This window comes from Labrus bergylta, chromosome 12 (genome assembly GCF_963930695.1).
Source record: "Labrus bergylta chromosome 12, fLabBer1.1, whole genome shotgun sequence".
Taxonomy (NCBI): domain Eukaryota; kingdom Metazoa; phylum Chordata; class Actinopteri; order Labriformes; family Labridae; genus Labrus; species Labrus bergylta.
Window position 1 is genome coordinate 16,035,346 of NC_089206.1, and position 25,326 is coordinate 16,060,671.

The window sequence follows — 25,326 nt, forward strand, 5'->3', positions numbered from 1 at the left end:
TTGCTAGAATTTACAGTCTTTAGTGCAGAATTTACATGAGAGCTCATCAGTTAAATATATTTTTATGTAACCTTTAAATAAGTCCATACCAAGGACCTCAGCTCACTCTTTTCAACTTCTGTTTCCCAACAGCCAATCGACTTTGCAAGAAAGGCCACAGACGCTGCATGAATGGCCGCTGTATTGGCCACCAGTTCTGGTGTGATGGCACAGATGACTGTGGTGACCACTCGGATGAACTTCCTTGCAACAGTAAGACATTTTTGTCCGATTTGATGACTGCTGATGGTGTTAAAATGGTTTAGCTTGTGATAGATCCACATAGAGAATCCATGTTTGCCCTGTATCCATGTCTTGGATGTTATCTTTAATGCCTTTTTTGAATTCTCTTGTTAAGCTTATCAAATGCTTTGTAACATGGACATAGTACTGGAGTTATTGTGAAGTTGACTTTGAAGGCGATAGTTGCATTTTGCCTTGGAGGTTGTATTAGCTCCCCAATTGTGAACACTCTTGTGCCTCCTGCAGTGACGTTGTGCAAACCAGGAGAGTTCCAGTGTAAAGATGGAAGCTGTATCTCCAATTTCAGCCGCTGTGACCAGGTGGTCAACTGTGAGGATGCCGGGGATGAAATGAACTGCCGTAAGTAATCTACTCTTGTGATTGGGAGACAGGGATTAAATAATGGGATTCACATAGGGAAATTGGCTTTAGGGTTAGTTAACATTTTTAAGTAAGTGTCTTTTTTTTAAACTGTCTTTCTTAGAACCGACTGATTGTTCCCGTTTCTTCCGCTTGGGAGTGAAAGGAGCGTCCTTCCAGAGCTGTGAGAAGACTACCCTGTGTTATCTGTCCTCATGGGTGTGTGATGGCAACAACGATTGTGGAGACTTTTCAGATGAGAGGAACTGCCCAGGTTGGGGACTTTGTTTTCTTTCTAAAAAGTCTTTTGGCCTCTTTTTAAATCGTCAAGCATTTAACAACATGTCTCTCTGTTGGCTTGCAGATAAAAGGAAGCTTAAATGTCCAGTCAACTTCTTTGCTTGTCCAAGTGGTCGCTGCATCCCTATGAGTTGGACGTGTGATAAGGAGAACGACTGTGAGAACGGAGCAGATGAGACGCACTGTGGTCAGTTTGCTGCCGAGTTGTGGCAGAGTCCTCCCTTACCCTTATTATAGAAAACACAAAGCATGCCAGAAAAAGCAAACTGTTTTTCTTAGATTTTCCACGGCACATAGACAAACAGGATTTACGGTTTCGGTAAATCAAGTCATTTCTCCAAAGTGCTGAGCTTTCTTTGCCTTTGCCTGCAGACAAATTTTGTACATCCACCCAGTTTGAATGTGCAAATCACCGCTGCATTTCCAGCCACTGGGTGTGTGACGGCTCTGATGACTGTGGTGATGGTTCTGATGAGGACCAGAAATGCAGTAAGTGACTTATTACTTTCACTCACCAATTTAAAAGAACTTTCTCCCACACAAAGCTGAGACATTGTACTCAGTGATATAACATCAGGAAATCTTGAGCACAAAGTAACTTTCCCATTATGTTGGCATAGAATCCAAGACCTGCAGCCCAGAGGCTTTCCAGTGTCCTGGCTCCCACATGTGTGTGCCTCAAAGATGGAAGTGTGATGGAGACAAGGACTGTCCTGATGGAGCAGATGAGAGTGTCAAGGCTGGCTGCAGTGAGTGGGACAGAAATGTCACAACACGATGGAAATACTGTTGTGTTAGGATTGGAGAGAAAAAAAACATTGTGTGTGTTTTTTCCAGTGTACACCAACAGCACTTGTGACGAGAATGAGTTCATGTGCCAGAACAGACAGTGTATCCCAAAGCACTTTGTGTGTGATCATGACATCGACTGCTCAGATGGCTCAGACGAATCCCCAGAATGTGGTGAGTATGTGTGATTGATTGAGAACAATTAAGAGGTCTTGCCTTTAAATAGATGGTGAGAGAATGGGATTTTTAAATTCCTTTGTTATTTGTACTCAAGTGAAGTTGTGGTTAATGAGTAACACACTCTTGTTCTGGTGTAGAGTACCCGACTTGTGGTCCAGAAGAGTTTCGCTGTGCAAACGGCCGCTGCCTCAACCAAAAGAAATGGGAGTGTGACGGAGAGTTTGACTGTCAGGATCGCTCTGACGAGGCCCCCAAAAACCCACGCTGCACTGACTCAGGTGGGGTTGTAACTTCTTGTTTCCCTTCATACATCATTAGTATGAGTCATATGAGAAAGTTCTTGTTTAAAAAATCCATCTGGTTTAAAATGACATTAATGTAATATGGCATTTTTCTCCGATTTCAGAGAGGATTTGCAATGAGTCAGCCTTCATGTGCCGTAATGGGAAGTGTTTGAATGAGACTCTGCTGTGTGATCACAACGATGACTGTGGCGACGGCTCCGATGAACTCAACTGTTTCATCAATGAGTGTCTAAACAGCAAGCTGAGCGGCTGCTCGCAGCTCTGTGATGACCTCAAGATTGGCTTCAAGGTAAGCCATATCATTGCTTCAACCACGCAAAATGCTTCATAGACTCGCTTTAATGAGACAAGAATTTATAAGTGTACAGACAAATGAGATGCATATTGTTACACTGAGTTAGAGAGAAGCAGAAATAATAAGGTTGGGGACCCTGCTCTCTTCAGGCATGCAGTTATGTAAGACAGAAACATATCTTGGCTCTCTTGCTTGAAAGTTGGAGGCCAGTTCTAGAACATCTTGAACTCTGTGTGAACTTGCATGTTTGTGGTGTTGCGGCTGTGGTCGGAGTTTCATTTGAAAATGATAAGGAACAATTTATACACCAGAAGAATTCATTCTAAGCTGGTGGAGATGTTGAGCGTATTGCCTACAAAGTCAGTATTCAGTTTTCATGCAACATTTTATTGTATATCATTTCACTGTCACAGATTGGCTCTGGTGTTTTCTTTTGTGCGTAAATCGTCTCAGCCTACTTAAAATTGTGTCGAAGGAGTTAAATTTTGACATATGTTAGTGTGGACTGGAGTTCTAAAAAACACTTCATGCTTATTAGAGAGAGAGTTCAAGCTGAGTGAGACTGTTTATGAATACTATTTAAAGATAAGATAATATTCATCTGACATTTTCAGCTTATCTTTTCCCCTCATTCTTTTTTGTAAGGCAGTTTTGCAAATTAGATAATTTAGCAGCAGTAGCTGGATTTCATGTCAGAGCATTGCTTTACATTAGGATTTGTAAGAAAACACAACTTTTTGTGAAGGAAAAAATAGCAACCGTCTGACTGACGGGGTTTTGCATCAGGCAGTGGCAGGTTTCTTGTAAGCGGTGTGGAGAAGTGGCAGAAGCTGCTGATTTTGACATCTCTGCTTTGCTCCTGGCCCCTTCAGTGTAGGTGTCACCCTGGTTTCCAGCTTAAGCGGGACGGGAAGACGTGTGTAGATATAGACGAGTGCACAACCACCTACCCCTGTTCTCAGCGCTGCATCAACACACACGGCAGCTTCCACTGTCTCTGTGTCGATGGCTTTGAACTCAGCCCCAATGACCCCACCATCTGCAAGTCCACATCGGGTAAGGCATGCTTTTGTGTGTTTTGCATTTGACCGTTTTCTTGCAGACCATTCAAACCTGAAGCATATGTGTTCTGTCTGCTATTTGTTCGTAGAAGAGGAGCCATACTTGATCTTCGCTAACAGGTACTACCTGAGGAAACTCAACCTGGATGGTTCCAACTACACTCTTATAAAACAGGTGAGACACACTGGAGCCTAGTTTGACCTGCTGAAAAATAAAAAGATAATTTCTTATTGTTAACTCTATCTACACCTGTTAATACTCTTTCTACATCTGTTCCAGGGTCTGAATAATGCAGTGGCTCTGGACTTCCACTATGCAGAGCAGATGATCTACTGGACAGATGTTACCACTCAGGGCAGCATGATCCGACGCATGCATATGAACGGCAGCAACATAGAGGTCAGTCAGGAAACCCCATTTCTGAACTTGAATCAAAAGTCAGTCTGTTGTGGCTGTACAGCACTTAGATAAACACAAGTTGTTTTAACATGTTTTATGAAGAAATCTGACTTGACTTCATTCATTGTCCATGTATAACCAGAGAAGCACTGAAAGGCAAGTACAATAAAATATGGTGATTAATTAATTAATTTAAGTCTGATCCGTCTATTAACTCTTTTCTGTTTATGGCTAAAGACTGGACAAAAACTAAACTAGGCTTTTATCTAGGACTTCAGTAGCCAAAAGAACGACAGCATTAACTGAGTTTTTGAAGGTTGTTTGAGTCTCACTGTAACTTGTAAAAAAGTCTAAAAGCATTGACTGACCACCAGGTTTTGCACCGGACCTCCTTGAGTAACCCAGACGGCTTGGCAGTGGATTGGGTTGGTGGGAACTTGTACTGGTGTGATAAAGGCCGAGACACCATCGATGTGTCAAAACTCAATGGAGCCTACCGGACAGTGCTGGTAAACAGCGGCCTGAAGGAACCTCGTGCTGTAGCTGTAGATGTACGCTATGGGTAAGCAGAACACTTCTCTTTATTTCCAAATACTGTCTCTTGGATATGTATATGTTGTATGTGTTCTTATGAGATTCACTGAATTGTAAAATTATCCTTATCCATCACCTGGTTAGGTACCTGTACTGGTCAGACTGGGGAGACAACCCTCACATTGGACGAATCGGGATGGACGGCACTAACAGAAGTGCCATTGTTGAGGATAAGATCACGTGGCCCAATGGACTAACGCTGGACTTTATCAATGACCGTATATACTGGGCAGATGCCAGAGAGGATTACATAGAGTTTGCAAGCCTGGATGGCACAAACAGACACACAGGTAAGCGACCAAGACACAGTTTTTACGACTGCTTCTACAAACTTGTTTGTCGGGGTCACAAGATCCTAACCGTGTGCAGTGTTGTATCCAGTTGCAAGTAGAAGTCTACATATTATTTTGAAGAAAAAAAAAAATGTATGTATGACTATCTGCTTGTAAAAGTCAGATTTTTTTTTTTTTTGATCATCATACGTCACTTATTAAGCTGAAAGAGGCGAGAAGCTGCTAAATACCACATACTGTAGTCACAACCTGTAAATGGACAGAAGATCAAGTTATCTTTTTAAAGCTTCTATTTAAATCAGACCATCACTGGTGGGGAACTGGACAGCTTTGGGTTATTTATATATATATATATGGTCTACTAGGAAAAATAGGAATAGAAACAATAATCTAGACGGGATAACGCTGCAAATGAAACAATAGTGAGCAAAAGCTAAATGTTAAGAATATCAGGTTTAGCTGTGGCTAACATTTGTAGGGTTACAGCCTAATAGCCTTGTCAGTTGTCTGAATAATTTTCCCCTCATCATGAACACTTACTTGTTTGACGTCCACTCAAGCAGAAGCTGGCAGGTCAGTTTGTAGTTCGCTGCACTGGAGTCCAGAAACCCTGAATAGGAGAAATTGTTCTGACTGGTGAGGCCTCGAGTGTGTGTGACGTCTGCACAGCACTCAGTTGTCCAGCACACTCGCTACAATAGTTGATATTGTCAACCAACCAGGCGTGCAGTGGAATTCTCGAGCGCAGCGGGCGTTTGTATTTAAATTTTTCTCATTCGCTGAGACTTGCCAAACAGAGAGAGAGCTGTGGCATCTCATCATCTCTCGGACTTAGAATGTTTATGATGTAAGTTGTGGGTGTACGGCATAGTAAACAACCAGACAAAAACTTTTATGAGAGCGTTATAGTGTTTCACTGGACAATATTTTTTTTTACAGGAAAACCACGCTGAAGGAAGCATGTTGAAGGGAAAACTAGTATTTATGTAACTTTCTGTTCATTTTAGAACATCTGGCTGTTTTTATTACCTTTAGTGGTGCAGACCATCCGCAGTGTTTCCTGGAAAACACACCCAACACATGCACACATATAAAACAAACACCAGAGCTGCCTTTTGTGTGTTTGCAGAATCAGACTTGGTCTGTTTGTTTTCAGATAAAGTTCGACCACAGAGAGCTTCATGCTTATCTAACTAATATCACAGTTCAGCAACAGTATTGTAGTTGTTTCGAGACCCTCACTTGTTATAATCCATTTAAAAGCCATGGTCACCTGATGACGAGTTGTTTTGAACATGTACCACTTCCTGTTTGTGCCCTTCATGTGTGTGCTCTCGTGTATGCCGGAGGTCCATGCATGGAATTGCTTTGTTTACAACAGAAAGTAATGGTGTGTTTCCATAACGCAACAGCCTCAAAAACTCGAGGCAGGTATATGGGAGCAGAAAAGTGCAGTTAGGGTGTAAAGCCTAAAGAGGCGTATAGTCCATTACATAACACACAAATTACTGGAGCCTCTGTAGTTGCGCACGCCACCCTGACTCTTTGACCCCTGTGCTTGCTGCTTTACAGTTCTCAGCCAGGACATTCCCCACATCTTTGCAATGACTCTGTTCGAGGAGTACATCTACTGGACAGACTGGGAGACAAAGTCCATCAACAGAGCTCACAAGAGTCTGGGTACCAACAAGACCACCCTGATCAGCACCCTGCATCGGCCCATGGACATCCACATTTACCATCCTTATCGCCAGCCTGAGGGTAAGAGACGCAGTGTTGAAGGAAGTCTGCAGTTTGTGTTTAGGTTTGAACTGAGCACCTCTTCTCACTTAATGAATGACCATTTAGATCTTAAATTTTAATTTAGATTTATTTTCTACTCTATTAAGTTAAAGCACAAAAGCAATACTGGAAATATATTTTTTTAAAACGTGTTATTGAAAGTGTTTTATTGTTCCCCATTTAAAAATAAAGTGTCCTTTTTTATGATTCTTTCTTTTAAATTCCAAAGGGAAAACAGATCTAACCTGACTCTGATCTAGTATATCATTTAGTTCAAGAAAGTATATTATATTATAGATACGTATATGATATAAGTGTCAAATCTCATTATACGTTTTAACTTATGAAGATGAAAAGTCCCACCACACATCCTTGTACGTTTCCCAGCCTAATCCAGACATAAACCTTTTGCAGTGCTCAACCACCCCTGTCAGACGAACAATGGCGGCTGCAGTAACCTCTGCCTCCTCTCTCCTGGAGGAGGCTACAAGTGTGCCTGTCCCACCAACTTCTACCTCTCCAATGACCAGCGTACTTGCATGTCCAACTGTACAGCCAGTCAGGTAAGGAGGTTGTGTAAACGTCAACATTAAATGCCAATTTGACTCAAATGTGGTTTTCATGCCTCCAGGTCTCACATGTTGTCTTGTTTAATGAACTGCTTTTGCCTGTTGACTGCATGTCGACATCTGGCTGGCTGCCCACTGCTCTGTCAGCAGCGTTGAAGCAGAGGAGCTCTGGTTTTATGCTATATTTTGCAATATTTTGATTGTTCTCCCTCTCCCTGTTGTAGTTTGTGTGCAAGAACGACAAGTGCATTCCTTTCTGGTGGAAATGTGACACGGAGGACGATTGCGGTGACCGGTCTGACGAGCCAGCAGACTGCCGTACGTGTTTAAAATAAGATAATAAGGGGGGGATAGTATGTCAAATTCCTGCTACACACTGATATCTGATTGGTTTTGATTTGAAGACGGCATAAAATGTACTATCCTGCAGGGAGCTTAAGTTTTAAGATATCTTATTGCAAGTTTGGTTTGATCATGAAAAGATCTATAATTTTTCCTGTTATAGCTGAGTTCAAATGCAGACCAGGACAGTTTCAGTGCAGCACAGGCATCTGCACAAACCCTGCATACATCTGTGACGGTGACAACGACTGCCAGGACAATTCAGACGAGGCTAACTGTGGTATGTTTGCCGTTTTTGACACTTTTTTTTTTTGCGCGTCAACTCCATCTCAATATTTAATGTATTTAATGCCCTGTTCAACTTAATCACCCTTTCCAGTACTTCTTATTTTCTACTCTACAAGCTTATGTGTTCATTTTTCTGCCTGTGTATCTACATTACAGCTATTCATGTTTGCCTGCCCAGCCAGTTCAAATGTTCCCACCCTAGTCGCTGCATTCCTGGCATCTTCCGCTGTAATGGCCAGGACAACTGTGGGGAAGGAGAGGATGAGAAGGACTGTCGTGAGTAGAAGCTTTTTTTTCTCTGTTTGATTTCCAGTGAAACCATATGCAATACAGCTACCACTCTTGTGTGCTATCCTTCCAGCTTGATGTTTATTTTGTAACTATAAATCTTCCCTTCTGTAGCTGAGGTCACTTGTGCACCAACCCAGTTCCAGTGTGCCATCACCAAACGCTGCATACCTCGTGTCTGGGTGTGTGACCGCGACAATGATTGCGTGGACGGCTCTGATGAACCCGCCAACTGCAGTAAGAATACCATCTTATTTTCAAAATGTTTTCTTAATTCTGGTTCAACCTAATCAGACATGACAACTGCTTAATGTTTCCCTCTGCAGCCCAGATGACTTGCGGTGTGGACGAGTTCAGATGTAAAGACTCTGGGCGCTGCATACCAGCTCGCTGGAAGTGTGACGGGGAGGACGACTGTGGTGACGCATCAGACGAACCAAAGGAGGAGTGTGGTGAGAATATCTTCTCCTTTTAGAATCAGACCAACGCGTTAGCAGAGTCACTTGTTGAACTGTAATTAAAAACTGAGATGTAGCCTTTTCTGCTTTTATGTTATTGACTGTTCCTTTTCGTGTGATTTGTTCAGCTGAGAGGACGTGTGAGCCGTACCAGTTCAGATGCAAGAATAATCGCTGTGTCCCGGGCCGCTGGCAGTGTGACTACGACAATGACTGTGGGGACAACTCGGATGAGGATAAGTGCAGTAGGTGTCAATTCCAGCATGTAGACAATACCATCAACGTGTCACCTCACCTCGCCCTGTGTCATGTACACTCATGCCCAGGCCTTGTCCATTGTAGCACTTTGCATGTTCAACTCATCAACTGTGCCTGAGAAGTAACATGTTCATTGTTAACAAACATTCACTTTCAATTCTGATGCATCTCACCTCATGTGCTGTTTGTTTCATTTCATACTGTCCTGTTGGCATTCAGAGGTAAGTTTCTCCACCTTCACATGTCAACAACTCTAATATTGAATATCACCTCTTTTCCCTGTAAACCACTCAATGTTCCTGCTCCTGTCCAACTGTGACCCCTCCCATCTGTGCGAGTCTAAATGAATGAGTTCTTTACATTATTGGATTGTTGTGGTTATTTAAAACCATTGCCCTTTGTTTTGGGATGAAGGATAATGCAGCCATAGCTCACTTCTTATCCGTCTTCTTTTGTAGTGCCTCGACAATGCTCGGAGAGCGAGTTTGCCTGCACAAACGGCCGCTGTATTGCCGGGAGGTGGAAGTGCGACGGAGACCATGACTGTGCTGATGGATCAGATGAGGTGCGGAAACTTCATCTTTAAGTGTCCCAGAAAAAATGTCTTTGGATAAATCTGAAGGAAAAGTTACATTTTGTATGTTTAGTATTGATTTGTAAACATATAACATAAAGCTGATCCTGGTTTGCCTTTGGACTTTGACGTTTTTCAGCATGGCTGTGACCTGAAGTGTGACAACGACCAGTTCCAGTGTAAGAACGGTCACTGTATCCCCATCCGCTGGCGGTGTGATGTTGACCCTGACTGCATGGACGGCAGTGATGAAGAGAACTGTGGCAGTGCAGGTGAGAGGATATTTGTGTTTCTATGAAGTATTTTTTAATTTTAAATTTTTTTTGCCTGTAAGAAATAGGAAAATGACTGAACATCATGGTTCATGGTTATGGATCAAAACTTTGGCTAATTTTGCTAGCAAAACCAGCTTCCAGATTACCATGAAAACCTGAGTTATGTTTTATAGAAAACTCACCAGTAGTACAAATCTTCACCTATCTCATCCTGTTCTTCTCAGCTGGACGTCAGTGCCCTCTGGATGAGTTCCAGTGTGACAACACTTTGTGCAAACCCCTCGGCTGGAAGTGTGACGGGGAAGACGACTGCGGGGACAACTCGGACGAGAATCCTGAAGAATGCCGTGAGTGTAGATTTACAAGTCACACATGTATTGAATGTCTCCATCTGTAGTCCTGACCTTCTTTCCCCCCCCCCCCCCCCCCCTCTAACCTCTTTGTCCCTCTTTGCTTTCTTTCTCTGCTCGGCTCTCAGGAAGGTTCCAGTGTCCTCCTACTAGAGCTTTCCGCTGCCAAAATGACCGTGTGTGTCTGCAACTATCAAAGAGGTGTGACGGTGTCAACAACTGCGGCGACAACTCAGATGAACTAAACTGCAGTAAGTTGAGGAGTCTGTCAGAGTGCTTTAAAATCCCCACCTTTTTTAGCGAAGATTAGGTAGATTATCTTGTGTGTGTGTGTGTCTACAGAAGCCCCTCCAGCTGTTCCCACTTGCGAGAAGGATGAGTTCCTGTGTGCAAACAACAGATGCATCAGCTCCACTCTGCGCTGCAACTTCTTTAACGACTGTGAGGACTACGGCTCTGATGAGATCAACTGCAAGACAGGTGCCTCATGTCAGACTAATGTCTTTATTCTAGCTAACAACAGATCTGAGGTCTCACAGGCCGAGCATCAGCGGAATCAATTCCATTTAAAATCCACTGACTCATGTTTGACCCCTGTTGTGTTCAGACACCAAACTAAATGACTGCAGGAGTAACAGGACTCAGTGTGGTGATGGAGACGAGGCCCATTGTGTCACCAACGGCACAGACTCTTTCTGCTCCTGCAAACCAGGCTTCCAGAAGACGGGACACCGCACTTGCGGGGGTACATGTTTACAAGATGCTTTTCCTTACAGAGAGAATATGAACTACACTTCAATGTTGAACGTTCAAAGACAAGTTGTTGGGCTTGCCCTTTTTTTTATTTTTCTAACTGTGTTTTCCTTTGGCTCTCTGTATATCAGATAAGAATGAGTGCCTGCAGTTCGGTGTGTGTTCACACATCTGCAACAACACCAAAGGCTCCTACAAATGCAGCTGCAACAAATACTTCAGCAGGATCAACGACACCTGCAAGGCTGACGGTGAGGATGAAAAAACTGCATCTGTTTTGTACACCTCTTATCCAATAAGGCTTATTTTAAATTCTTACAACAACTGTTTGTTTGAATTCCAACTGTGTGATCTTTTCTCCCAGGCATGAACAGCAGTCGTCAGATTCTCTACATCGCTGATGACAATGAAATCCGCAGCCTGGACCCCGGCATGCCCAACTGGCGCTATGAGCAGACCTTCCAGGGGGATGCCAGCGTGCGTATTGATGCGATGGACCTGCATGTCAAAACCAACCGCATCTTCTGGACCAATTGGCACACGGGTAGCATTTCCTCCTATGAACTCCCGGGACAGTCCACGTCACCATCCTTGTCCAACTCTCACCGTAACCGACGACAGAGTGAAGGCAGGATCACCAACCTGCAGGTAAAGCTGGGTGTTCCCCGTCATACCTCTTCCAAATGTTTAAAAAAAGGAACATCCTGTGAGTGCTTATCTGCCTGTGTCTAGATCAAAGAGCTGAAGATGCCTCGAGGTATAGCTGTGGACTGGGTGGCTGGTAACCTCTACTGGACTGACTCTGGTCGAGATGTCATCGAAGTGGCTCAGATGTCAGGCCAGCATTGCAAGACCCTCATCTCTGGCATGATAGACGAACCTTACGCCATCGTAGTGGATCCACAGAGAGGGTAAGACAAAGCGCTGAGCTTGATTTAGATCAAGTCTTTATCTGCTTAAATGTTTTTATAATTGTGAATCCAAACTGTTTTCTTCCAGTACCATGTATTGGGCAGACTGGGGGAACCACCCTAAAATTGAGACAGCCTCTATGGACGGGACTCTGAGACAAACTTTAGTTCATGAGAACATTCAGTGGCCTACAGGTGAGTTCTACATTAACATTGTATGATTTATCTTGAACCTGATTTATCTAAGGTAGGAAAAGCAGCCTACTGCTCCTCAGAAAAAAAATAAAGACAGAAGAACGTCCAGCAGAATGTCAAAGTTGATCCTGTGTACCGTAATTTGTCATCTCCTTCTCTTTCTACAGGTTTGGCTGTGGACTACTTCAACGAGCGTCTCTACTGGTCAGATGCTAAACTCTCAGTGATTGGAAGCGTTCGTCTCGATGGTTCTGATCCTGTCATCGCTGTCACTGGCCTGAAAAACAGTTAGGATCCTTTTAAACTAAAAAAAAAAAAAAAAAGTGAAATATGAAAGTTCATTGACTGATATTTTTCTCTTTTAACTAATTTCTTGTTTTACTCCTCCAGATCTATACCATCCATTCGGCATAGATGTCTTTGAGGACTACATATATGGGGTCACTTACATCAATAATGTTGTCTTCCGGGTCAACAAGTTTGGAAAGGGCTCCATGGAGAATCTCACCACAGGCATCAACCATGCGACTGACATTGTCCTCTCCCACCGCTACAAGCAGCCAGAGAGTGAGTGTCTGTTTCTTTAGTTGTCCAAAGATTTTCTTCACATCTACACGGTTTGCATGAATTCTGTAAGTGATGAGAACATTAACTGAGACAAAGTATATACTTTTTTATTTATTTGGATTTTCATCACCTTATACTCATTTCGTCTCGTTACTCTGTGCTCCAGTGACAAACCCATGTGACAGGAAGAAGTGTGAGTGGCTGTGTCTGCTCAGCCCCAGTGGACCAGTGTGTACCTGCCCCAATAACTATGTGGCCGACAACGGCACATGTGCAGAGAGACCGCCCCCAACCCAGTCACCATTCTGTAAGTCTGCACAAAAAATACAAGTATGCACATGTGCAGAAAGCTGAGTACATATCCCTACTTGCCATTTTCACACCCCTGCAAGGTTTTCGTCCGTGTAGCTTCATGTTGAGATGCTGCATGAAAATGCGAATCCATAATGGCTTTCCCCCTCCACAGCTCCCCCCTCAGGACCCTGCGATATTCAGTGTCAGAATGGCGGGAGCTGCTTCCTAAACGCGCGTCAGGTGGCAAAGTGTCGCTGCCAGCCGAGCTACTTTGGAAGGAGATGTGAGATCAATCTGTGCAGGGACTACTGCAAGAATGGAGGCATATGCACTGCTTCTCATACAGGTAAGAGGACTATAATTACCACAATGTGAACAACCAATCCGCCCAGACTTTCCTGCTCTCCCTTCCTTAGCTCACAGCTAAGCAAGATGTTTTTAGTTGATCCTAAGTTAGTTACATTACATGGGAGAATATGTATGACATTCAGTATTGTATGTTTGTGGAGTTCTTAAATGTAGATGACTGTTGATCCTTTTTTTTCCTTCAACCTGATTTGTAATAACTCACAAACTGGAGTTTATTTAACAGGCAAATGGAAAAAATGTGTTTCAAATGTGTCAGTTATTAAATGAAATAAAAGAGGGTCAAATTGATGTTGAATGAAAATTCCTTGGCTGCAAGTAATTAAGGCCACTGATGGCAGCTAAGACTGTTCGTACAACTTCCAGCCATCCTCTTCTTGTCTATCAAAGCTCTCTCGAGTATTCTTTAGTAACAGCTACTACACAACCCTGAATATCCCCAACGCTGTCTATGCTTGTTATTTATTGAGTGTGTAATGTGTAAAACCAGGGGACGCTTCTAGAATTCTTTTATTTTCACCCAAGAGGAATACTGAGCAAAACAAAAGTGTTCATCCTGTAACAGATGTAACATTTTCACCTGCTACAGTCGTGCAGTTGTGTTCCTTCTGTTTGTTTGTTTGTTTTCAAACTCCTTCTTACTCTTAATTGAACTCTTACCTTTCTTTCAGGTGCCCCGACCTGCCGATGTCCAAAGGGCTTCACAGGGCCAAACTGTGACCGTCAGACTTGTCAAGACTACTGCCTGAACGGAGGCAACTGCTCAGTCAACATGGGGAACCAGCCGACGTGTAGCTGCCCTTTGGAGTACAGTGGAGACCAGTGCCAGTACAGTAAGTGTCAGATTGCTTCATTAACCCATTATTACGTTGCAACAGCGCCATAGCGAGGCTCCACTGCATTACTCCTTACACTGAATCTTAATCAGCCTGTTATTGGTGTCCCTGTTGCAGCGTTTCAGAAGCCATAGAGGCACGACATGTGAACAAACAGTGCAAGCTCCACATACACGTACACACACTCAGACATGCACCTGCTGGCTCAGCTTTTACAGTGAAGCTCTTTGGCACCTGTTAGGCCTCTGTCACTAAATGCCCGCTCAGGGGCAGAACAACTTCACCCCATCATTCTGCCTCAGTGCATTTGACATTGAGAACGAGACACAAAAGTCCTGCCTTGAACTAGCAAGTGTAAAGAGCTATTGTCTGTAGGGAGTTTTAATGTAATACAAATAATGAAACAATCAAAACCTGTAGACATTCATAATGTTCTCATGTCACAAATCAATTTAAGCTTTTGAAGTTCTCTGATTAATTGTTTTCAACTCCAAGAACTGAAATATTATTAGTAAAAATAGAAATCTGTGAATAAACATTAGAGTCTGTGACAGTTCCCACACATCTCCATCTCTGCTCTCAGGTAAATGTGAAGGGTTCTGTATCAACGGAGGAACCTGCTTACAAACCTCCAACGGCACCAAAGTCTGTCGGTGCCCCTCTCAGTACGTCGGACATCAGTGCGAGCTCGACAAATGTCAGTTCTGCGGGACTGGAAAATGTCTGACGTCGTCGTCGAGCAAGGTCTCTTGCATGTAAGTACACTGTGTGGAACTTGGACTTTGATTTTTAAATATTTGTTGATATTTATTTTGGACTACAGTGTTGGCAAGGCCAGACATCGATCTGCGCATGTCATAGACCTTAAAGGTGTCGCTTGTTTATAAGTATGCTAAATAAACATGGACAAATGGACTTAGCAGCTATCTTTTATGCTTCTGAAACCATGGGACTAAATACTGCTTAACATACAGCTTTGATGGACATATTTAAGCAACATACGTAACTGTGTTTGTTTGTGTGTAGCTGTCCCAACGGTCAAACCCAGCCCAGCTGCTACACCTGTTTCGACTACTGCACAAACGGACAATGTTCAGTGGACACGCGCACGCTGCTGCCTCAGTGCAAGTAAGTACACAACACCTACCCCCATCTCAACCCAAACCAATAATTCTGACATTAATAGATAACATCTGTCTTTTACCCACGGACACACACACAAAGGGTATCAACTGTTTGACAGCCTTCAACACCCAAAGAATAACGTTCCCTCTTTACTGTGTACAGATGAGTAACTACAATGTGTAAATAGTCTCGTCTGATCAGACACTTAAATTCACATGTTGGCACGTTTGTCCAGGTGTCCTGTGGGGTGGACAGGCTACAGATGTGAAGTTGTAGCAGAATCTGTGGATTCCTCTGCTTCCAGTGGAAGTAAGGCACACAGTTAACATATTCTTGTTTGTGAAACATTTGCTTGGCCCTGTTTGCTCACATTTATTTGTCCACCACCTGCAGGTACTGCCTCTATCGTCATCCCAGTGCTTCTGCTGCTGCTGCTGGCACTGCTTATGGTTGGTGCCATCTTGTGGTACAAGCGGAGAATGCGCGGGTGAGTCTTGGTTTCAGATTATTAAGGATTCTAATTTTTCTCTTCCTCACACCTGTGCTACCTATCTTAGTCTCTCTCTCTCTCTCTCTCTCTCTCTCTCTCTCTCTCTCTCTCTCTCTCTCTCTCTCTCTCTCTCTCTCTCTCTTTTTCCCCCTTTGATAACCATCTATTTCCTGTTCTCCAAGGTCTCTATGGCTGGGAAAATCTCATTCTCAGTGCTCGCGGTAACTTCTTAAGGCTATATGAATTACAAGTTGACCCAAAAAATCCCACCCCCTCCCTTCTCCTATATCCAGCTTTGGATAGGTTTTTTTTTTCGTCCATTTGTCCTTTCTGTTGTTCAGAGGAGAAATCCGTCTGTCCTTGCCTGCCACTTCCTGTTTGCATCATACAGGGTTTCTCACCCAGCAACTCAGGGACCTCCTTATAATTTCCCTGAAAGTTGCTTTACTGATGATGCACAAATAACTGAACTTTTGAGCCCTCTTTCGTCTCCACACCTTCCCTTGTTTGAATGTGTAAAAGCTAAGTTAGTGCTATGTGCTTGCATAGTAAATGGTTCAACTGTGCATCTATGAAAACTGTTTCAATGCTTGCAAACAGACAAATATTTGCAAACTGAAATTCTGGCATTCTCTACAGAAGACATGCTGCAGTTTATTCTCTGTGTTAGATAAAATGGCCTAAGACCATTTGGGTACCTTTTTAATAGTTGTTGTCTTGATTGTGTGGATGGTATTTTGTGGGAGCTGCATCAGCACATATTCTTTGCGTAGTCCCTGTTTGTTTGATTAGAGGCTTCTCCCTGTAATTGTTGATGATGATTTTAATAAGGCACCTTAATCTATTGCTTGAAAGGTGAATCTGGTTGTCTGTCTTTGTCCATCTGCAGTGCAAAGGGCTTCCAGCACCACCGAATGACAAACGGAGCCATGAATGTTGAGATTGGGAATCCTGCCTACAAGATCTATGAGGGAGACCCTGACGACGATGCCGGGGAGCTTTTGGATTCAGACTTTGCTTTGGACCCAGATAAGGTAACACAGCTAAAAGGACTCTTCCTAGTTATAATATATAAGACTGTGGACAAAATGTAGACAATCTGACATTTTGTAGCAACAGCTTCAAGTTGTTTTCCTTTCTACCTGTGCTTTAACTTTACCGTATTGTAGTCAGTAATTATCCTTTTAAGTTTTCACTCTTAACTTCCGGTCTTTTTTTTTTTCACCTTACATCTCTGCATGACATGGACATGACAGTATAGGTTGGCTTAAAACAATCAGGTCCTGACCTTGCTATTAACAGGGTGGATAGGGTCGGTTTGCATTTGATAAAACTTGAGAGATTGCCAGTTTTAGCCTGGTTCAGATTAAAAATGGTGAAATCTAAAAGTCTTATTGGGATCATTCTAATGTAAGGACACATTTGATACTTTGACCTGAGTTTGTATCTGAGTGTTTTCAGAAAGATTGAACTTGAATATGTCGCAAAATCTGCAAAACTCCAAGCATTGGGTTGAGCAACATACGGGTATTGGAACCATGACGAGTGTTAGTGAGTACTTTTGAAAAAGGACACAAAAAGGCTCCTGTAGCGTCTACTGGCTGAATTACAGAGAAAAGGGAAGGGTCCTTATTAGGGGCTATTAATTGATCAGGGGTAATTGGTTGTGATTGGACTTCAAGAAACAAAGAAGTAAAGCAGATGGAAGTGCTATCGGACACAGAATAACCTTCTGTCTGCAGGGTTTTTTTTTCATCATTCAAAGGGAATTCTGTTTATGTTGTTGTAACTTGTGATCAAAGTAAACTTTCATTTTGAAGCACCATTAAAAAGCCTTCTCTAGCTTTGCATTCACCTTGTAATGTTGTTTGCCTTGCAGCCCACTAACTTCACCAACCCCGTGTACGCCACCCTGTACATGGGCGCCCACAACAGTCGCAACTCTCTGGCCAGCACAGACGAAAAGAAGGAGCTTCTCTCCCAGGGCGATGAGGACATGAGTGACCCGCTGGCATAGAGCTCGGCATGGATTGAACTCTGCCAACATTGCCCTGCTGGACCCAGTGCTGAGCTGCTGCCGGGCTCTCTCATCATCTGATGCCTTTACCAACACAAAAAGCGAGAACACTGTACAAAATGTATAAAATGAAGGACTACTTTTTTAAGTGATTGCAGTATTATATTTTGTTCTTTGACAAAAAAAGATCCTGGTGACGATAAAGGAAGCGTTTTATAGACATTTATTCAGTTCTTCTTTTTAATTTTGCTCACCTCCTCCTCCTCCTCCTCCAAATTATTCCTCCTTTGTCACACATATAGCCACTACCTCTGTGCAAATGTAAAAGATAGAAATAAGAATGGCAGTGGAACAGTTTTCATTTTTTATTTTTGTATGAATTGTACAGGAGAAAAAAAAAGAGCGAAAGCACTATGAATGCTTCCTGAATGCTGGTTGAGCTCAGTCTTTCACATCGTTTGTATGCGTACGTTTGCTGCTGGAGGTCAGGAGCGAGAGACCGCGGCGTGGAGGGAAATACGGAGATTTTATACTGTACATGCACACATGGAGAACTCGGCATCGCAGACAGTGTGCGCTCTGTTGTCTCCAAACTACATTCAAGTGATTGTCTTTTACTTCTTTGCACAGACTAAAGTTATATATTTGCATATATATAAACCTATTAACTAAGTGTCTTGAAAATATACCCAGGAAAACAAACACCAGTAACAAAATAGCAGTCTGTACTTTTTAACCTTTTTTTTTTTTTTTTTTTTTGAAGTCATTGTATAATTGACATACTCTGTTGTCAGCAATGAATGAATACATGGCGGTGTGCGAGTGTGCTGGATGGAGATGATTGTAATAAGTCCACATTCCAGGATGAAAGTCTGGGATGGAGATCCGTGGCCTTGGTTTACTGCAGGACACTGTCCTCAGATTGCTCTGACACTGTTCTGGAAAGTTCTTTTTAGAGGAGTGACGGCAGGCTTCTGTGAGTTTTATGGTCTTCACTAAAAATTACCGAGACGAATATTTAGCTAAAAAAAAGTTTCAGTTAGCTGTTTTTTTTTTTTTTCCTCGTCTTTTGATTGTAAATGTACTTACAGGAAAGGCCAGGGAGACCATGTGATGGTACGTTCTTCTGTTCGCGATTGAGTTTGTACTCTTTTAATCATTAGTCATTTCATGGACATTTAATTTTTTTGCTGATGACCATTGTTCAGTGGGTTCCCAGGAAGGGGACTGATCAGCTTCCTGATGGGCATTCCTTTGTTAATTCCTTTGCCTTGCTGCTAACGCTCACCATCTGTCCGTCTGTCAAACTGGCTCAAAGTCTTAACAGCGCTGCTCATCACGCTGCTTTTTAACTGAGCTGATCAGCCGTACCTGCCACATCACTCTGCATGGTGCTCACACACACACATCCTCAAGGAAACTCTCTGGCTTTTATCCTTCTATTCTTAACAGTATTCGACCCCCTTTTTTTTTTTTACATCCTGCTTTGTCAGATTTACAACAAACCATGTCAATTAGAAAAATCATTTTTCAGTTGGAGAATTTCTTGGTTGCAAAAGTTGTTCTGATTGTTTTGTTATGATTCTATTTCTTTTTGATATAAGAAATTAAATGGATTTTTATAGTAGAAATGTTCAGTGTGTCTGTCATCATTTGGAGAGATGGGGAGGAAAAGCCATCAATAGAGCTTTAGTGCAGGAGTGAACAGAAAAAAGAAATAAAACATGAACATGTAGTGATAGCTTGTTTTGAACGTTGCTTCATCAAAATAAGAACCTCTTTGTTTTCAGCCTTACACTGAGCTGTAAGGACAGTCTTTGATCTTGCAGTTACATAACTCATCTTCTTTATTAAACATAAGTGTCATCTCTCAGTCAATAGACAATATCATGGATCATTTCTTCCAAAACGTACATTTTATGACTTGAATGTACATTCATATAAATGTACACTTGAAAACTAGTGTCTCATACAATGTTACGCCAAATTGAGTAGTGTAAAGATGTGTCGCTCCCTTTGTGCCCGCTCAACTTTCAACAGCTGTTAGGAGAAAAAGCATCATCTCTATTAAAACAGGAGATTCAAAAAAAGAGACAAGCTCAAAACACAAGTCCTCATAGAACAGAAAAGTCCTTCATCTTTTAGCAGGTAAATGTCTTCTAGTTCCTTCAACAGCAGCCCATGAGGAATTTATACATTTGTCACTTCCTGAATGTCACTTACAGTGTGACAGGAAGTGTTGTCAAGGTATAAAACATTTTTAAAGACCACTTACAGAAGGCACAAAGAAATGCCAGTTTCAATGATTTAAAAAAAAAAGAGGTCAATAAGAGTTAAACAAACATTCTTAATCCTCCTACCTTCTCTTTGTTGTATCAAAGCTGGATACCCTTGCATATTGTCAGTATTATAAGGCTAATGTTATAGTACGAGGAGATAAAGATATGATCTTGTAACAAATGAAAGTTGTAAAATAATCAAGGTATGGCTGACTCATATGAATTAACACTGTTTATACAGAAAAAGGCACTTTTTAAGCAAAACATGAGGCATTTGAGAAATTTTGGTTTGGCTAGCTGGTCCATAAAGAAGTTGACTGAATGATTTTCATCCCCTTGATTCATGCTAAATCAAGATAAACAGTTTAAACTTTTGATTGAAATGTCCCAAAATGTCTTGCAACAATATTGAAGCTTCTCTGTTAACAGACGGACAGTTTTGCAGTCGTCTTCAAGGCAAACATTCCAGCAGCAGAGTCGGCATCTTCCCTCGGCCGCCTCCCAGTATGAGCGCTGCAACCACTTCAAAATCTGAAGACTTAAATGATCCTGGGAATCAAATCCACATTTAGGAAAGCACCTGCTAGAGAAAGCCCCCACTCTTCCTGCGCTGTAGTCCTCCACTCCTCGACTCGCCCCGCCTGCTCTCTCTTGTTCCACCGACTGACAGAGCAGGGAAAGTCTTGTGATTGCAGAGATTCAGGAGAAACCCACTGTGCTTCTGTAATGATGTCTGCTCACTTAAAGTGGCTGTAAAAGGCCTCCATAAATAAATAAATTACCCCCACTAACACAAGGGCTCTGTCCTGTCCCTATTTTCTGTCTTTTTCATCTGCAGCCTCAGGGTTCAGACAGACTGTGGCGACACAGGGAGGAGGGTTATACTGGAGGGAGGGGGGATTGTATAAGTGACAGATAAGTAGTTTAGGGTCTCTTCCAACCGCTCCGGATCAACGCGTCAGCTCGCAGGAAAGGCTGGTTTCGGAGATCTGTGAGTAGGTATGGAGAGAGGGGTGAGAGACAGGGAGGACACATGTTAGAGGACAGAGGTCAAACTCCAGGTGTGTTTCTGTTCACTTTTATTCTGTTTTAGTGATTCTAAACAAAAGTAAAGGACATACACTCAGTTGCCATCTAATAAATATGTGTGTTTCTGTCACTTTGTCCTTCATATTAAGATTTATGACGGTAGGTTAAGTAACAGAGACACCTATCTGTTTATTCTAATACAGATCAATTATATCATACAATATAATCCATAGTTCTATTTTCCTGTTTTCACAAATCTAACCCAGGTGTCGGGAGGGTTTATGGCAGCACTGTTGTATTAGGCTGCATTAGATTTAGTAAGTTGTACCTATTAAGATGGCATCTGTGTGTATATAATCAAATAATTCCGCAAAATGAAATCTGCCACATTAAGTCTGTATTAGAAATATCAAAATGAAAAAATATGAGCATTGCAAACAAATGAATGCCACATTCCCATAGCCTTGCATTTTAACTTCTAATAGTGGAATATAAAGTGTTGAAATTCAAAGCTTTGGGAATGTCGTCATGGCAACTTTATGACTCTTAAACTGCAGCAGACATTATCACAGTTAGTACGAAGTACAAGTACTAAGTACAGTAAGTACAAAGGTCAACAAGCTCTTCAACATCAAGCAAGCTTTCATCACACCCAAGTCAAAAAAACTTTTAAAAAAACAATAAAGAACTTCAGATTGTATTCATGTATTCATGTATTCATGTATTCGTCTTTAACTGATTGTTTGTGTCTTTTAGAGCCTGTTGACCAAAAAGCTGTTCAGCACACCGCGGATGACATGTAGCAAAGACAAAACACGATGGGTGTTGTTGACAGGTGAGAGGCAAATGAACACTGGACAACATGCAACATATAGTAGGAGGGATGAGGAGGATGATGATGATAATGATGAAGATTAACTGATTCAGGATGTTTAGAGAATACCACAGAGGAAACCATATCTGTAGAAGCTCTGCAGAACATGTTCAGTGAACAGGATTTACAATAGGACGGATATTTAGCTGAAATGGAGAGAATATTAAGAGAGTGGTGAATTATGTGACACTATCAGTTTGTGTTTTGAAAGATATTCTACAGTAATGTTTGCAGAAATCTCTTTTCTTCAATGAAACTTAAGAAAGTATTTAAACATTGCAGACATAACAGAGGGCGGTGTGATGGTGACGTGTGGAGGCGTCTTTCAGCCAAATGAAGGTTCAAATGGATTTTTTTTCCCTCTCTTGTTCTTAGCTTAAATGTAGGACAAGTATACAGTAATGCTGAGCAATCACAACAATTAAACAGAATATAAAGATCATATCGTTACTAAGGTTTCAAGTTTTAAAGACGGTTTGTGTTGTCTTGAATTTGTGTAAATCTCTGCAGTAACTTGCATCTGAATATATCTTTTACTAATCTTGTATTCTGATTAATGTGTTGTAAAGCAAATCTCAGTGTTGTATAGTATCTTTTTTTTTTTTTTTTTTTGCGTCCAAAGCAGCTAGCTGAAGCGGCTGACATCACTGTAGCAGCACACAGGAGCTGGAGGGCCAAGCAGGCTGGGTGTCAGCCAGGCTACCTTCCTTACCCTCTCTTAGGAGTGTGAAATACTGTCATTAATCTTCTTTTCAGCTGAAGGGGGAGGGGGGAGAATAAACAGTGGTGGGTTGAAGAAAGAAGAGTCACATGTTAGCTCGGAAACAAACACCAAACCAGTTAGTTTCATGGAACAAAGCATTGTTGATAAAAACCCGTAAAGTAGCCAAACCTCTTTATGTTACGATGGTTGAATTCAGCTGAATGACAGGAAGGCCTTAAAGAAATATTTCATGAAAATGCACAGCCTTTGACATACTCTCTGTCATGCATGATGGCCGTAGCTGATAATTGACTTAAGTCAGGCCTGATTGTATTGTAAGTGTGTCAACATATTTCTTACTCATAAATATGTTGACAAGCTGTAAATTACAACCATTTAAAAAAAAAAAAATGGGCCAGGCAAAGAGGTTTGGCTGACTCCTATCACCGGACACCTGATAGGAGTCTTCTCAAAGTTGAACACACAACCAATGACGGCCCAAGTTAGTTCACAGTAGTTGTAGTTTGGGTGGTGGGGTTTGAGTTTTGGGTGGGTGACAGGGATCATGCTGCATGCACAGAGGGGTCAGGAGGCGTATGAGAGACACCTGGACAACCTTGGCATTAGAGGGAGGGGAGGGCTAGCAGTTGGCGTCGTCACAGAGGTTGGCTTCACAGAAGAACCGTGAGCCGCGTTTAGCAGTGCGGGCTGTGAAGGGCACGCTCTTCAGGACTGGGGGGAGGAGGGGGAGGGAGAGAAAACATGTCACACCTGAGATACTGCACTTCTTAAGAGGGAGGGGGTAAGAACACTGGATCACCTTCAAAATTCTCCAAATGAACCTGAAAAAACCTGGACCTAAGTTCTATCTGTATTTAGATTTATTAAAGAAACACCTCTTTAACCATCAGGAGGTTTTTATATATTACTGGGGGGAGCACTTAAATCGAAGTCCCCATATATTTCATTTAAAAACACTATCCAGACATCTTATAGGTGTAGAAGACATATGTTAATTAATGTATTAGTTAGCAACTATTACTCTTTTTGTAGGCGTCTGTATGATAAATAAAAATGGTAAAAAAAAATGTCCTAAAAACTGCTTACATTGGTAATGTTGTGTATTTGATCAAATTTGTTAAATATCTGAATACTGTTTCGATAAGGTATAAGTGTAATATTTACAGTCTATAGGTATAAGTGGGACTGGAAGTATTGGATTAGGGCACATTGAGCAGGTCTTGTAGAGGCATCAGTTGCATAATAAACTGTAAACAGCTCTGGTAGTAGTGGTATAGAAGCATTATGACATTGAATATATTATTTTTTTCTTTAGATGATAAGCACTTATTAATCATTATGACAAAAAACACATCATTTAGTTTGTATGCTGTCCTGAGGATGTAGATATATGGCCTTTTGTGCTCATTTCAACGCCTACACAACGTTTTTTTTCAAATGTGTGACTTTGGCGACTCCTAGTGGTACATTCAAGAATTACAATTGCATCAGGCCTGTCAGTTTTCAAATGGATTGTCTTAATTTTCTTCTATTTTCTACCAAAAATAGCAATAGAATAAGCCACAGAATTTATTTGATTGTTAAAAGATAGTAAAGACTGAATTGTACGTACACTTGGAAATAAACTTCCTGCCCATCTTCATATTGTGGCTCACCAGCTCTAGTGTTACATAATTCAGAGCTAACTACTAGACAGCATGTCATGGAATATAACAAGCAGCTGTTCTGCTGCTATGTGCTGTGCTCCAGATGTGGAGGTGTCTGCACCACATAGCACAAGGTGCACTTCAAAGGAGCTGAGCAGTGAATGACTACAGTCATCCTCGACCTGGGACGACCGGGGCTGCTTGCACCCACATGGCGTCTTTTTAAGGTGCTGTCTGGCCCACCTGTGATGATGTCTTCAATAGTGCCGTCCTTGCCCTCGTACACAGGCCGGTGGTCTTTGGCTTGACGTTTGCGCAACTCTGCGATCAGCTCCTGCTGCTGGTGCCTCTTCTTCTGGGCCTGGACCTGAACCAGCACAGAGGATATTTGTACCATTCATTATGTTTTTTGGCACACCACAAACTTTATTTAGCACTGAGTAAACAAATGATTGCCTTCACTCAGCCACATGTACTAGGACTGTACCTTGGGGTCATGCTGTTTAGCTTCCTGAGCCAGCAACTTCTCTCTCATTGCTTGCTCCTGCTTTTTCCTCTGTTCGTTTTGCTCCACTGCGTCCTGTTCAGAAGAGAAGAAGTGACCAGTCTGTGACAGGAAGTAAACAGATCTGTGCGGACCAGAGAACTAGTAAAAGTGCAATCACTTTGAAGTAATATGATGTCTTTCAGCCTTTCTTCTCATCTTTCCACACACACACCTCCTTTCTTTATAGAACAAATAAAAACAAATAGATGTTGGATTGAGAAGACTGATAACACTTAGAGTTATAGGCTCAACATTTAGCAACAGTCAGCAGAAAATTAACCAAGCTTAACTTAAAATAAAGAGTTAAAAACAGGACTACCTCCTCTGTCCAAACAGGACCTCTCTTTTCACACCTTTGGGTGAAGCAGCTGTAGCTGGTGGCCCCTGTTTTCAGCATTAATGTTAAGCTATAAGCTAATTAGCTTCTTTCTTTAGATTAACATCTAATGGATTCACATGAGTGAAGCACTTCATAAACTATATAAATAAAGTTATTTTTATAGTATTGTTTTCTTGTGCAACTCTTGGCTATAAGGGCAATGAGCTGCATGTAAAGTAGATACTTTGCTGCTGAATTTATGAATAATTTTATTTCAATAGCTGTTCTTTTAGTGCTGTTCCTCTTTCAAA

The 25,326-nt window shown here is 41.9% G+C and overlaps 2 protein-coding genes across 4 annotated transcripts in view; one reads left to right on the top strand and one right to left on the bottom strand.

Annotated features, from left to right (window-relative positions):
- The window catches only part of lrp1ab (low density lipoprotein receptor-related protein 1Ab), an 87,633-nt gene extending 68,405 nt beyond the window's left edge, over positions 1 to 19,228 (top strand). Inside the window, exons 47-89 of the mRNA XM_029277589.2 lie at positions 133 to 252; positions 529 to 642; positions 767 to 916; positions 1,007 to 1,129; positions 1,315 to 1,431; positions 1,563 to 1,691; positions 1,780 to 1,905; positions 2,049 to 2,189; positions 2,318 to 2,505; positions 3,384 to 3,567; positions 3,662 to 3,747; positions 3,853 to 3,972; positions 4,347 to 4,534; positions 4,651 to 4,856; positions 6,432 to 6,620; positions 7,056 to 7,204; positions 7,435 to 7,528; positions 7,716 to 7,832; positions 7,997 to 8,116; positions 8,243 to 8,365; positions 8,455 to 8,580; positions 8,715 to 8,831; positions 9,303 to 9,409; positions 9,558 to 9,690; positions 9,918 to 10,040; positions 10,172 to 10,294; positions 10,386 to 10,523; positions 10,651 to 10,788; positions 10,928 to 11,047; positions 11,161 to 11,444; positions 11,529 to 11,707; positions 11,796 to 11,902; positions 12,070 to 12,189; positions 12,293 to 12,469; positions 12,636 to 12,776; positions 12,936 to 13,109; positions 13,801 to 13,962; positions 14,549 to 14,720; positions 14,992 to 15,093; positions 15,326 to 15,399; positions 15,484 to 15,577; positions 16,470 to 16,614; positions 17,460 to 19,228. Of these exons, the coding sequence (XP_029133422.2) occupies positions 133 to 252; positions 529 to 642; positions 767 to 916; positions 1,007 to 1,129; positions 1,315 to 1,431; positions 1,563 to 1,691; positions 1,780 to 1,905; positions 2,049 to 2,189; positions 2,318 to 2,505; positions 3,384 to 3,567; positions 3,662 to 3,747; positions 3,853 to 3,972; positions 4,347 to 4,534; positions 4,651 to 4,856; positions 6,432 to 6,620; positions 7,056 to 7,204; positions 7,435 to 7,528; positions 7,716 to 7,832; positions 7,997 to 8,116; positions 8,243 to 8,365; positions 8,455 to 8,580; positions 8,715 to 8,831; positions 9,303 to 9,409; positions 9,558 to 9,690; positions 9,918 to 10,040; positions 10,172 to 10,294; positions 10,386 to 10,523; positions 10,651 to 10,788; positions 10,928 to 11,047; positions 11,161 to 11,444; positions 11,529 to 11,707; positions 11,796 to 11,902; positions 12,070 to 12,189; positions 12,293 to 12,469; positions 12,636 to 12,776; positions 12,936 to 13,109; positions 13,801 to 13,962; positions 14,549 to 14,720; positions 14,992 to 15,093; positions 15,326 to 15,399; positions 15,484 to 15,577; positions 16,470 to 16,614; positions 17,460 to 17,597 (5,978 nt within the window). The 3' untranslated portion in view covers positions 17,598 to 19,228. The remainder of the gene's footprint in view (positions 1 to 132; positions 253 to 528; positions 643 to 766; positions 917 to 1,006; positions 1,130 to 1,314; positions 1,432 to 1,562; positions 1,692 to 1,779; positions 1,906 to 2,048; positions 2,190 to 2,317; positions 2,506 to 3,383; positions 3,568 to 3,661; positions 3,748 to 3,852; positions 3,973 to 4,346; positions 4,535 to 4,650; positions 4,857 to 6,431; positions 6,621 to 7,055; positions 7,205 to 7,434; positions 7,529 to 7,715; positions 7,833 to 7,996; positions 8,117 to 8,242; positions 8,366 to 8,454; positions 8,581 to 8,714; positions 8,832 to 9,302; positions 9,410 to 9,557; positions 9,691 to 9,917; positions 10,041 to 10,171; positions 10,295 to 10,385; positions 10,524 to 10,650; positions 10,789 to 10,927; positions 11,048 to 11,160; positions 11,445 to 11,528; positions 11,708 to 11,795; positions 11,903 to 12,069; positions 12,190 to 12,292; positions 12,470 to 12,635; positions 12,777 to 12,935; positions 13,110 to 13,800; positions 13,963 to 14,548; positions 14,721 to 14,991; positions 15,094 to 15,325; positions 15,400 to 15,483; positions 15,578 to 16,469; positions 16,615 to 17,459) is intronic.
- Positions 19,229 to 19,420: 192 nt separating this feature from the next.
- Positions 19,421 to 25,326, bottom strand: part of fmnl3 (formin-like 3) — a 33,818-nt gene continuing 27,912 nt past the window's right edge. For 2 of the 3 annotated variants that reach the window (XM_065961151.1, XM_020635024.3), the window contains 4 exons: positions 24,637 to 24,729; positions 24,393 to 24,516; positions 23,099 to 23,214; positions 19,421 to 20,865 (listed from right to left, as the gene is read on the bottom strand). In XM_065961151.1, the coding sequence (XP_065817223.1) occupies positions 23,123 to 23,214; positions 24,393 to 24,516; positions 24,637 to 24,729 (309 nt within the window). In that variant the 3' untranslated portion in view covers positions 19,421 to 20,865; positions 23,099 to 23,122. The remainder of the gene's footprint in view (positions 20,866 to 23,098; positions 23,215 to 24,392; positions 24,517 to 24,636; positions 24,730 to 25,326) is intronic. The other variant, XM_065961150.1, reaches the window with a different exon arrangement.